The sequence below is a fragment of the Cryptomeria japonica genome, chromosome 7 (genome assembly GCF_030272615.1).
Source record: "Cryptomeria japonica chromosome 7, Sugi_1.0, whole genome shotgun sequence".
Classification (NCBI taxonomy): Eukaryota; Viridiplantae; Streptophyta; class Pinopsida; order Cupressales; family Cupressaceae; genus Cryptomeria; species Cryptomeria japonica.
Window position 1 is genome coordinate 796,936,602 of NC_081411.1, and position 13,575 is coordinate 796,950,176.

The 13,575-nt window shown below is 36.4% G+C and overlaps 1 protein-coding gene across 1 annotated transcript in view; it reads left to right on the forward strand.

The window, feature by feature from the left end:
- LOC131057189 (uncharacterized) overlaps positions 1–13,575 on the forward strand; it is a 298,476-nt gene that overhangs the window by 221,464 nt on the left and 63,437 nt on the right. Inside the window, exon 7 of the mRNA XM_057991379.2 lies at positions 4,847–4,903. Within this exon, the coding sequence (XP_057847362.1) occupies positions 4,847–4,903 (57 nt within the window). The remainder of the gene's footprint in view (positions 1–4,846; positions 4,904–13,575) is intronic.

Genomic DNA, 13,575 nt, shown 5'->3' on the forward strand with positions numbered 1-13,575 from the left:
TTACTCCAGATGAAGGAAGTTCTCTTTGAGGACATCAGTACTAGATGCAGTCATGTTGAGGAGGTGATCAACCCGATCCAGGACAGAGTATTTGAGGTACTACGTACCATTCTTGGTAGGAGGATCGAAGTTGAGATAGATGTGGATATGCAGGAATTAGAGGATAGAATCAAGGTCATCTTTTGCAAGGACACTAATATCACAGATGAGCAATATGATCAGATGTTTGCCACCATGCTCCTGATTGAAAGAACAAAGGAACTTGAATCTTCATGGGACGCAGCTCTTCTAGATGCATTCGATCAGGTCATCCACTTGGAAGAAAGTATGAAGAATCTTCCCGAGATTCCAATTGCAGAGATCGAAGGAATCGTATCAAGATTCATTGCATATGCTAAAAAGGAGCATTGGAAAGGGAATAAGATTCTAGATGAGAGGTTGTTATAGGTGACATGGCACCTTAATTGTCATTGGTTTATGTCTCCTAGGTTTTTTTGCCAAATTTAATATTTGGCTATGCATTTAATATTGTTCAGTATAAAGGAGGCCATTTGTAACAAACCCTAATTAAGGTTTAGGTGTCATGATCTCGACCATTGATCTGCTTTCAATCTGGACCGTTCATTGTAATTGAGGATGCTATTTATACCCTCATTTTCATTTCATTTAAAATGAGAGAATAGAGATAGTTAAGAGATTAGAGAGAAAGTTTGATGTATTAGAGAGATTAGAAGCAATTTTTACTTTTGTAGCAAGATTGAGTTTGAGGAAAGGAATTCAAACAATTGTTGTATATGATGACTTTGAAATCAATGAAATATTGAAGTTATGGTGTTTTGTTGCAACTTTCTTGGTTATCTTCATGGTTGTTCAATTTACTTGAATCATGCTCAATCAAAGTAGTGTGTTAATTTGAGGGACATAGTGTGAGACTTGATCTTTGGTAGGATTCGCTTTCCATACCACTAGCTTCTTGCTGATTGTAGGAACGCCTTGCGTGGTCAACTGGAGATATTTGAATCACTTAACCTTCAATCATTATTGTATCTTGGATATGTACCTTCGTGGTAGTGTCTTTGATCTTTGATGCATTGAAAATCATTTCGTTACCTTAGAAGATCGCACCAATTTCAATTAAGTTGTTATTTTATGGCGAAATTGAAGTTGGTAGAATCTCGCCAAGTGTTGTCCACATGAAGTCATTCTTAGGGTTAGATTAGATTAGACCTCTTGCAAACCCTATCCTTTTGTTATTTTTTTGAAATGCTTCTTAGTTTAGTAAGATTTCAAGCTTTCGGAGCGTAAGACCCTACTAACCAGAACATTGGAGTCATCCTAACTGATCCTTCATGCGAATCTTCAGCAGTTAGAGACTTTATTCAAGAGAGGATAAGATGCCTTTAGGTATTTTATTTTGTGTATGATGGTGTACAAAATACACGTCAACAGGTGGTAAGTCATCTTTGGAATGCATGAAGGTCTTTAAGGTTTTCCTTATCATTTCAAAAGAGAAAAAAGGTGAGCAAATAATGGCAAGGGCGGTGATCATCTACTTAGCCATAGATTATTCTTTCCATGCTTGATAAAATTCTCTTCTTTTGTACAAACTACCTTTTATTCACAAATTGTTTATTAGTAGGAACTAAGATGCATGATTAGGATACATGTAGTAGTTTGGTTATGGCATCCATTATGAATGTAGCAAATTTGTAAAAAACCCTTGGATTTAATATTGCTGGGTTATAGATTATGGAAAATTATACCCATAATCTATGTGTGTGTAGGGTGTATGTGTGCATGCAAGCTCATATGTGTGTTTGCGCTTGTGCGCATGGATGGGTAGGCTACTAGGCACGTGCATGTGCATGATTTTTTTTCTAAATTTAGAATATTTAAGTACCATTATCACTTTGGAATTTTTTATTAATATTAGGACATGGATGTGATAAAATCGAAATCCACATGTATTTAAACTAAAATAATGCACTTCCACAGTTAAGTTGTGCTAGAAACCCTAGCAGATATTCCTTGGAGGATAAAGCATAAAAATTCAACTATTAGAAGAAGAAAATTTTTAACGTCCACGAGGCTAAAAATAGCCTTTGGGACAAACCGCGTAATCAAACCGAATTTTGCAATTTGATCATTTTCCTATGCAAGGTGATGATGAGCGTCCCCAACTTCTCAATGATCCCCTCGCCGAATAAACTATACCAGGAGACAACTGTCAAGATATGCACATATTTGTCCTTGCTCCTTGAAGGCATCACTCTCTAAAATGAAATGCTTTTCTGTTTCTACGTTCCTGGAAATGTGAAAAGTACACATTCTTTCTTCCCAAACTTCTTTTGGCCTTTTTCCAATTCTCGGTTTCACAGCAGAGTTGATGAGAATCAGCTCTTAATTGAACAATAAGAATTTTGCCTCTCCACGAAATATTAGCCCCTATGTACGCTTTTTGATGATGATCAAAAGTGGGATTGAACTCATTGATATAATAATTCATCTCTCCCTAGCCCTTTACCCCAAATATGTTTGTGGAAACTATCCATAACAAATCCCTCTATCTCCTTACCAGTCGTGGGCACATTTTCAAGTATATATTCCATCTACTCATCCTTATGTTTTTTTGCCGCATCCAAGTCTTCTTTCTTTTGCACAATACGTCACTGAAAACAACATAAGGCCATCTACCTTCTTTCATTTGCTCAATTCTTTTTAGATAACTTAAGTGGCGCACCATAGAAATTGCTTCGATAGGAGCAGCCCCAGTTTCACTCAGCATGATATCATAAGGAATTGTGCTTTTAATTTTGAATTTGCATGCGATCTAACGTTTCTGAATGTGCTCAATTTGCTTCTATTGTGATTTTGAAGTATTGCTGCCCCACAATTCACATCCGTAAAGTACAACTAGAAGCATTAAAAGCCCAAAAAGTGTTTGGATATTTTTCCAATCCCACAACTCCACCTCTCTACATCTATTTTGAAGAGCATAGAATGCTTTGCAAACTCCCAAAGTTTTCTTTCTACAACATTCCCAACTCAAATTTCTACTAAAGTCAATCCCAAAATATTTGTAATCTCTAACTTCTTCAAGGATAAAACCTGCAAAGTAGAACTTATGCTAGTTTTGTTCTTTTCTACTAGAGAAAACCATGACTTTTGTGTTACTAATATAGACTTGCATCCCCATCACTTTGCAAAATTGCTTAAGGACATATAAGTGCTTTTGCAGACCAAGAGCTGATTTAGCAATCAGAATGAGGTCATCTGCATAAAGAAGCCTAATCACAAACTCACCCAAGCAGATACCATTGCCATCTTGCAAATTTAACCACCGTTCCTACTTGTCAATATATATAAGCCAAAGAGGATAGGGGATAGAGGGCACCCTTGCTCGACCCCAATATAACTCCTAAAACTCTCTGAAATGCCAGCTGTGGTTCTGATTTTGTGTGTAACCTCCTCATAGAGCCTATGGACAGCTGTTTTGAGATGCAAAGGAATCCCACGTTCTTCCATTCTGTGCCAAAGCTTATCCCTAGGGATCGTGTCAAAAGCCTTTTTGAAATCAACAAAGCAACAAAAGCCTTCTTTGTTTTACTCCCACACCTTTTCAATGGTGTGGCTCAAAATAATACCATGATCAACTGTGGAATGTTTAGGTCTGAAACCGGCTTGCCCTTTTGCACGTTTATCTTTTTCTTTTGCCCATTTGCTAATTATGTTTTCTCTCATGCTGCCAAATAATTTTGCAAACAAAGGATTTATCATTATGGGCTTGTAATTAGAGGGATTGTTAACATCACAACTCTTGAAAAGTGGAATTGCAAGGCTAATTTTCCAATCTCTTAAGTGAGCGGTGATTGCCATTTCATCTCTTTGTAATGAATGTGTTTTTTTCTTTTTAATCTTTTTTCTATGTGAGATTTTAATTTTGTTTTGAGTTTTTTGTGACATACAGGTAAGATTATGTTGTAGGCTTATCTTATCTGTCCTCCTCCATACCCAGACCGCATCTCAGTATAGATACAGCTCAAATATGTATCTGGGTTATATCATGGCAGTATCATATATATAGTCTTTTTATTAAAGAAATGTGTATTTGCAAAAGAAGTATTTAATAAGTTAGATTAAGAATGGTTATTTTGTTAATGTCCTTTTTTTGCTAGATTGCTTTATTTTCTTTTTTGTGTGCTGAAATCTGACATATATTAATTTGAAATTATGTATGTTTCTTCCTCTAGCATATTTATTCCAAGTTGTGTTCTTCAAGTTCATACTTTCTTAGTTAGATTTTGAATAACACAGGAATTGGCTCATTGTTTTATTATGCTCATAGGGTCCTAAAAGTTTCATTGCTAAGAGATTTTAATTTAGGTCTCTTATAGTTTTTCTTCCATCTTTTCACACACTGTCATTGGATCCCTGTAATAACTTATTGAATTCCAAGATTGAATGCAGTCATGAGTGTTGTTGTATATTCATTTCTTGAATAAATCATAGTTGGCATGTGCTCTTGTTTCCTTGCGTTCATTCATATGGCATGTCACCTCTATATATTAAAAATATATTATGGGTTTGAAAGATTAGGGCAGATGGTTTCCAATTGATTTAGAGATGGCCAAATATTAGAGAGTGGATGATGGATAGCTATGAGGATGTTGTACTTGTAACATGTTATTTTAAATTTTGGATTGTGTTGCAAGCTTTAGAAATAAGTCTTTACATATATATCTAATATTGTCCTTGTAATCCACAAAAAAAATTGTAGTTAAAACTTAAAATTACTGTTAACCCTATTGATCTATCTAATTTGGCAATCTTGGTTGCTTTATGACAGGTTATTGACATTCATCAACATTGTGTCTATAAAACACTGAGGGCTGTACACACAAATGTATCCTTTTCATGTGGACATATTGTGTACTTTTGTTTCCAAATATGTCTTGAATTGGAAGATGCTTGGAGCTGCATAAGGGGTCTCTTGCAAAGAGTACTTGTTCTTGAGATTTGTTGGTTATTGAATTAAAAAATTTGATGGTTAGTTTCTTCCTTGTGAAGTAATCACCATTCTATCAATTGAACTAAAGTACATTTGGATTCGTGTTTTGGTAATCACCATTTGATCAACACATGTAACAAAATAGCCCTATTCTTAAATCTCGTTTATGGAGTGATTACCGTTTTAGGAATTATTTGAATTAAAATACAAGTGGATTCATGTTCTAGTATGTAATACGCAACCCTGTTTGTGCTTTGTTTTTGAATTGTTTTTGCAACATAATCAATAATGATAATAGTGCAGATAAAGAGATTATATTGCAACACTTAAGTTCAAAAAATGACTAATATTCACGGATAAACTTTTACAACCTTTTCCTAGAGAATCTACACAACGGATAAGAAGTTGATCGCTTCAATTGTGCGCTATTATGATAGAATAAGATGTATACAGTTTGATTTTTGATATCTTTGAATGAGATAGAGCATACTCTCTATGGTATACCTTAGGAAACCCTAAACAAAGATTAATGACTTAAGACTCTAGGACCTAGATCTGGACTCATTCACTGCTCCCATTATGATTGATATGAGCGAGCAAGCACCCTTTTATAGACCAATCCCACCGCCTTTTCTATATCAAGGAAATAATGGAGTTTGAGTTTCAAAGATTTGAATTCTACACGTGGATCTGACAAGATTCCATTGACATATCTAAAAGCAAGTCATAGCCTTATTCGATGACGCGGATCCCAATAAGGCATAAATTGGCAAAGGAAAGACAATCGTATTGACATCCATGGTATAAGCATGAAAGATTTACAGCCAAAATCTCATATGGCATTTGGTTTTTGATCATGAGAAGTTTAACTCGTGTGGACATTAAGGTGGTGGACTTATCCCTTTTACGATGGTGTGGACCATCTTCATTATTTGTTAATGAGGTAATGGATAACCTCGATGGTTAACAAACCTAACCATTAGCTTGGATAATGGGATTCACAATCCCAACCGTCTGGGTCGAGTTGGATCTAGCTCCTTCCAAAGTATTTGCTGACTGTAGACTCAACATGACATGGTTGAAGAGAAGGAAGTTGGTTGACCATAAGCTTGAACATAGACTTTGGTAAAGATTCAAGAAGGGATTTGTTCATTCACAACCCATCAAAGCCTCTATTGCCATGAAAGAGTTTTTGAACTTTTGTGAATTTGTGGTCAATAAAGTTCCAAGAGAAATTTGTTAAAGTAGTTAGTCTACCAAGATTAAAAAATTAATCTTGAATAATTTTGAATAGAAACAATATTGTTGGAAAAACAATGTCATCATAAGGATATTGTCTAACAAAAAAATTGTCTATAATGTGTGCATGATTGTGGGACCCATCTTTCAGGGGCTTGTATTACTGGATTGGGAATCTTTAGTGCCCACTCTATGTTTGGGATAGGTCTATCTGGTGTAGGGGAAGATTCTCTGAGAAACCTTAGGATTTATTCATCTGCATCAGTTGGAAAATAAGTATGTGTGCCGCTTTTGGATTTGATTGTGTGAGTGTTTTTTGCATCAACGTTTCGAATCACATTCTGTGATCCATCATCATGATCAGATAGAGATCATAAGGATATTAGTTTTCTTGTGGAGAAAGTGTTCATTTGAGAGTATTTTGTTCATTTGGAATATAAGTTCTGAAAATGCCTTGACCTGTAAGTGCGATGGGCCTTAAAATAGTTCTCTCTTTCTCATAATTCTTTCTGATCTGAGATTGCTCATCTGTGTTAGTGTTCTTTCTCTAGTTCAGATCATTCTTACCTATCATTCTTCCCTATGCCTTTCTCGAGACAGAAAATCTGCAAAGACATTTTTCTTTCGAAGATGCCCTATTTGGAATACAAAAGTTTCCAAGAATTAAGCCCATCTCAATAATATTGCTCTCTTTACTTTGTCTTTGGATTCTTTTCTGAAAAATCATTGAAGATTTTGCAAATTAAATCTAAGCAAAAAGGGTTGGTTAGCTATAAACAAATGAAATGCCTTAAAGGAATTAACCACAACCAAAATTTCTTTATGAGTGCTATGATAATTTATTTCACTTCCTTTGAAACTTTTAGGAACATATCTGACTATGTCATGTCCTCATGTCCATCGGGCAATTTTTCCTTCAAGATTCTACCCCAACTATTTTTCACTTGCATTTGTTTTGACTATTTTTTGACCAGTGCCTGGCAATCATAGTGGTGGAAGATTAGCACATTTATCTTGACCATTAAATACTGCCATAATGAAGCCATACAACGATTACCAAGAACTGGTCAAAACATAGTCGAAACAAATGCAAGTGAAATTAGTTGGGGTAGAATCTTGAAGGGAAAATTGTCCGATGAAATAATCAAATATGTTTCTGGAAGTATCAAAGGAAGTGAAATAAATTATTATAGCACTCATAAAGAAAGTTTGGCTATGGTTAATTCCTTTAAGGGATTTCATCTGTTTATACCTGACCAAACCTTTTTGCTCAGATCTTATTTGCAAAATCTTCGATTTTTTAGAAAAGAATCCAAATAGGGCATCTTCTAGGAAAGAAAAATATCTTTGCAGATTTTCTGTCTCGAGAAGGACATAGGGAAGAATGACTGGTAAGAGTGATCCAAACTAGGGAAAGACATGGACACAGGTAAGCGTGGATGTAACTCATCGAGATCAACAATATCAGATCAAAAAAAATAATGAGAAAGATAGAGAAAACTATTTTAATGCCCATCACACTCTTACAAGTCAAGGCATTTCCAGAATTTATTTTCCAACTGATGCAAATTTAGAAATTCTAAGGTTTCTTAGAGAATCTTCCCCTACACCAAATAGAGCTATCCCAAATATAGAGTGGGCAATAAAGATTCCCAATCTTGTAATAGAAGCACCTGGAAGATGTTGAGACGTGGACCATCTAGGACTCGAACCGAGGACCTTCCATACGCTGCTGGAGTGCTCTACCACTGAGCTACTGGCCCCTCTTGGACCAGTCCATCGTCGGTCTAGGTGTGGCTTATTTCCAACACCAACACCCCCTCTTAAGCCACACCTCTTGTGTGCTTGGGGCTCCTAGCCTGGACCTGGCTTTGATACCATGTTGAAACTGGAGGTGACACTAGAGAGGGCTGAGTAGAAGACTAGCTTCTCGAAATTACTCCCTTTCTTAATTTCTGCCATTGAAGCTTGTTCTTTGATCCTGTCTGGACACTTCATTGCATAGTGCCCATATTGGTCACATCTGAAACATTGTACTTCAGAAATGTCTCTCTTCTTCTTTGAAGACCTCTTCCCATTTGAGTTGTTGTCCCTCTTTCTCTTTAAGTTCTTCTTCTTTCCTTTCTTGTGGAAATTAGAGTTTAGAACTTGAATGTCTTCATTACCATTGTTTTGTTTTATTCCTCTTGTGACAAGCTGAGATTCCTCTTGAATGCAATCGGTTTTCAATCTATCAAACTTAGGAAATTTAGAACGAGCACTGATTCCTTGAATGAACGATTCCCATGAGGTAGGAAGTCCATTTAGGGCCATCATAGCAAGTTCTCTGTTGTCTACTAGATGTCCAATAGTGGATAGTTGATCCCTAAGCTCAGTGATCCTCAAGAAGTAGGATGTAACTATTTCTCCTTTATTCATCTTTATATGGTGTAGTTGATTCTTTAGGGTGAGAACCCTGCTAGTGTTGTTGATTTCATAAATGTCAGCTATTGCTTTGAACATTTGAAAGGCTGTCTCATATTTAGAAATGACTGGAACAATGTGGTCTCTTACTAAATCCACAATTATCTTAAGGGCCTTCTCACTGTCCTTGCTCCACTGAATTTTCTCTGTATCATTAGAGGGTTCAAGAATTTCACTTTTGACATGGGAGTCAATTTTATTTTCTTTCAAAACAAGCATGATCTTGAGTTTCCAAGATACAAAATTTGATGCTCCATCTAATCTATCTTTAAACCTAACTCTGGTTGCCATTAGGATTATGGGAATGTGATCTTAGCAAGAGCCTGGTGAAAGTTTATGAGATCGTTACAAAATTTTAATATGATCTTCCTTAACTTCGCTCTGATACCATGTTAAGTTCTTTCAAAATTCTGTGATCAAAAGAGAAGAAATGGAGATATGATCTGAAAGTTTTATTTTATCTGCTATAGCGTGTTTTAAAGATGCACCACACTTATCAATTTCGGTGTGTGCATCCTCCTCAATGTAAGCATGCTATATAAGTGGATGAGGGGTTACGTAGTGAAGAGATGTGTCTTCCCACGTGGGAAGACACATCTCTTCCCTACATACCTCTCACCACAGTATATAAACTAGTCATCATTTACTTACCCGATCGGAGGGAGTGCGACTTGTTTGAGAATCACTTTACCATCCGATACCATGAGCGGTGTAACCGTTGGTCAAATGCGATAAGTTAACTTTGGTATTATTTATCATTAGTTAACGCTAACATATTAGTAAATGAATCAAATATATATATATATATATATATATATCGGAAGCATGAAATAGTATGACCGACGTTACAAAATTAACAAAAGATGGGTCCCAATCATGCACACATTATTGATCAATTTTTTGTTGGACCATATCTTTATGATGACTTTGTTTTTCTAACAAAATATTGTTTCTATTCAAAATTAATTTTGAATCTTGGCAGGCTAACTATTTGAACAGATTTCTCTTTGAACTTTATGGACCACAAATTCATGAAAGTTCTGAAAATCTTTCATGGCAACAGAGGCTTTGATGGGTTGTGAAGGAACAAATCTCTTCTTGGATCTTTACCAAAGTCTATGTTCAAGCTTATGGTCAACCAACTTCCTTCTCTTCAACCATGCCATGTCGGGTCTACAGTCAACAAATACTTTGGAAGGAGCCAGATCTAGCTGCACCACCACACCTTATAGATACTGACGTTTGGGATTCCGAATTCCATGATCCAGGCTAATGGTTAGGTCTATTAACGATCGGGGTTATCCATTACCTCGTCAACAAATAATGAGGATGGTCCACACCATTGTAAAATGATAAGTCCACCTTAATGTGGACTCGAGTTAAACTTATCGTGATCATAAAGCAGATGCCATATGAGCTTTTGGTTGTAAAGATCCTATGCTCGTTCCATGGATGTCAGTATGATTGTCTTTCCTTTGCCAATTTATGCCTTATTGGGATCCACATCATTGAATAGGGCTACGACTTGCTTTTAGGCTTGTCAGTGGAATCTTATCAGATTCACATGTAGAGTTTAGATCTTCGGAACTCAAACTCCATTATTTCCTTGATACAGAAAAGGTGGTGGGTTTGGTCTATAAAGGGGTGCTTCTTCGCTCATATCAAGCATCATGGGAGTAGCAACTGAGTCTAGATCTAGGTCCTAGTGTCTTTAGTCATTGGCCTTGGTTTAGGGTTTCATAGAAAATTTCAGATTTAACTAATGATCTGCAAATACAATTTTCTCAAAGATAACAGCAACCTGTTGATGTGTTTTTTATGCACATGCGAACACAAAATAAAATACCTAAAGGGTACCTTATCCTCTCTTGAATAAAGTCTCTGAATGCTGATGATATCGTGAAAAGGATCAATCAGGATGACTTCAAGGTTCTTCGTTGTAGGATCTCTACGTGTGGATAAGCACCAGTGGTATGATGTGATTTGCTGGAATCACAAGGGGACTTACACTTGATGACCTAAACGTCTGATTTGCTTTGAATATTGCTGGAACACATGATTTCACTAGCTTAGATTTGAAAAAAAGGAAAAAGGACGAGGTCGAGGAAAGGATCTAATTCTGACACTAAGAATGTAGGAGCAATGAATGATCTTTGATGAAATTCTAACTAAGTCTTGTTTTGACATCCCAAGACCATCTCCACAAGGTTAGTGCGATCTTCGAAGGAAAGCTTTATGATGTTCAGATCATCACTATAGGCATAGACACCATTAGGTTGATGCATATCAATGAAGAAGCGACAATTGAAGTTAAGCTTAAGCTGAATGATTCCAGTTGACTACACAAGGCAAGTCTGCAATCAACAAACTGCTAGTAGTATGGATATACGAATTTCACCATCAATCAAACACATTTCTTCCACTCACCTAATAACATGAAATCAAATATGAGAAGTATAGAGACCATGCAAATTGTGGAATCGACCCATAAATTTCACCATTTCTTCAATGAAGTTTTACAAGTCTTTTACAACAACATCTTGGCAACAATCTTTGCCTTCTCTTTCTATTCTACTCTAATTGCTATTCTATCAACTGACTATGCACTATTAGCTAACTATTCACCTTCTAACTACTCTCTATTTTCTATTAGCCTTTACAAAATGAAGAGTCGGGGCTTATATAGTGCCCTTAATACAATTCAATGGCTAAGATCAATTTGAGATCAATGGCCAAGATTCTACAATGAAAACCCTAATTAGGGTTTGTTACAACAAACTCACTTTTGACCAATGAAATAATTGTATTAATTGGACACATGTCTTCTCTGGAATATTCGACCAATGGATAGTTGGGGTAGGTACATCGAAGTTTGTGTCACCTTTAATGAGCCAGGTACATTGAATCTGGACATGCTGAGGTGGACCAACCCGACTGGAGGAGTGATGACTAGGATGCCACCCTATCTAACACTTGCTTGATGCTCAATTTGGTGATGCTTTCCTTCAAATGCTGGACTGGAAGATAGATGGAGAAGGTCGTCCTTGTTGATGCTGGATTGGAGGAGGTCGTCCTTGTCCTGACTTGATCTTTTTTGATGAGGGTCCGCCAAGTAGTTGATCTTCCGACTCCGGGGTCGCCATTCGATGCCTACACAAAAAGATTAAAGTTAGTCTTTGAGCATCAAACCTTAAAGCATAGAATTCCAGACCTTTCAAAGGAATAGTTTAAGATATTAATTTGAAAAAGACATGATAAATCAAGAATTACACATTTTCAAATTATGAATGGAAATTGGATTTTCAAGACTTAGACTTTACAAAATTGCTACGAAATCACAATAAGTCTTGAATAAGAACTTCAAAAAAAAAAAAAAATGATTCTTCATACCTCCTCCTTGAATGCTTAACTACAAAACCTTGAAAAATGATGAAAGAAGACCGGATTTTGATGGACAAGGCTTAGATTATAGTCCTCCCTTGGATGAATTACGCCTCCATTAGCCTTCAAAATGAGTTCCACCCTCCTTAGTCTCCACACTTAGTAGAATTTCGTCTCCAACATGCTATTTTTCGCTCCTCCAATTCGCACTTCAACTTCTCATTTAAAAAGGGATGAATGAATGATTAAAACTTGAACAAAGCATCTCCATTATATAGAGCGCTCACCTCTTGTTTCCCCAAGGCCGACTTGTTAATAAGGAGGTAAAAATAAATAAAACCTTTAAAAAAGGTGGGCCGACTTGCTAAGTAAAGGCAAAATAATGCCTTGAGCGCTCATTAACAAATTTTAATTTAAAAAATTAATTTTAGATGCCTCTAAGATGCCCTTTTGATTATTTCAAGGTCAAAATTAATTCATTAAATTAAAACCGCCTCTAATTAAATCCGAATTATATTAATCTTTGCAAAGGAGGATTTGAGAAATATCAATGCTTGATTAAGGTGTCAATGAAGGATGCCAATAACTTCGCCCTGGACCCTTAGCAAGGGTCAGGAGCGATTTTTCAAATTAGGCCTTGAATATCCCATTTTTGCAAGTCCAAAACTTCACCTAGGCATTCTGAATGGCATCTTTTACTGGAGTTTGGGTTTGATTTCATTTAAATTTTGGAAGATAAGTGCATTTAGGGTTTTTTTCGCCCTGGACCCTCAGCAAGGGTCAGGAGCGATTTTTTAAATTTGTGCTTACTCCTCCATCATTTTAGCTCCAATCCAGCTCACAAGGTTAGGCAATGATCCTCCTCATTCATTTCATGCATGCTTGGTTTGTTATTGCAAGGCAAAATAGGTGTTTTAAGGATTTTCGCCCTAGACCTTCAGCAAGGGTCAGGAGCGATTTTTACAATCTTGACCAAAAATCTTCATTTTCTCACTTGAAAACTTCTTCACCAAGCAAGATCATGTTCATTCTTCTTTTCAACATGCTTTTGATACTTCATTTCAACCAAACCAAGCAAGAAAGCCTCCTTCTAAGCCTTTTCGCCCTGGACCCTTAGCAAGGGTCAGGAGCGAACTTTGCAATCTAGACTCAAAATGTTTCATTTTTCACCTTGAAACCTCTTTGACATTTCAAAACTAAGCAAAAACATCCTCCATAAAATTTTCGCCCTGGACCCTCACCAAGGGTCAGCAGCGAATTTTAGGTTTTCAACAAAGTCCTTCATCTTTTCAAGTTGACACTTTCTCAGGTGGGTAAAGGGAGATGTCCTTGTTTCATCTATGTCCAAAACTTGACTTTTTTCATTGCAAGATGAGAGCTATTCAAAATTTCGCTGTGGACCTTCAGCAAGGGTCAGGAGCGAAATCTTCATCCCAGGCTAAACTGCTCAATTTTCAAGTTTGAAATCATTTCACAAGACAAGG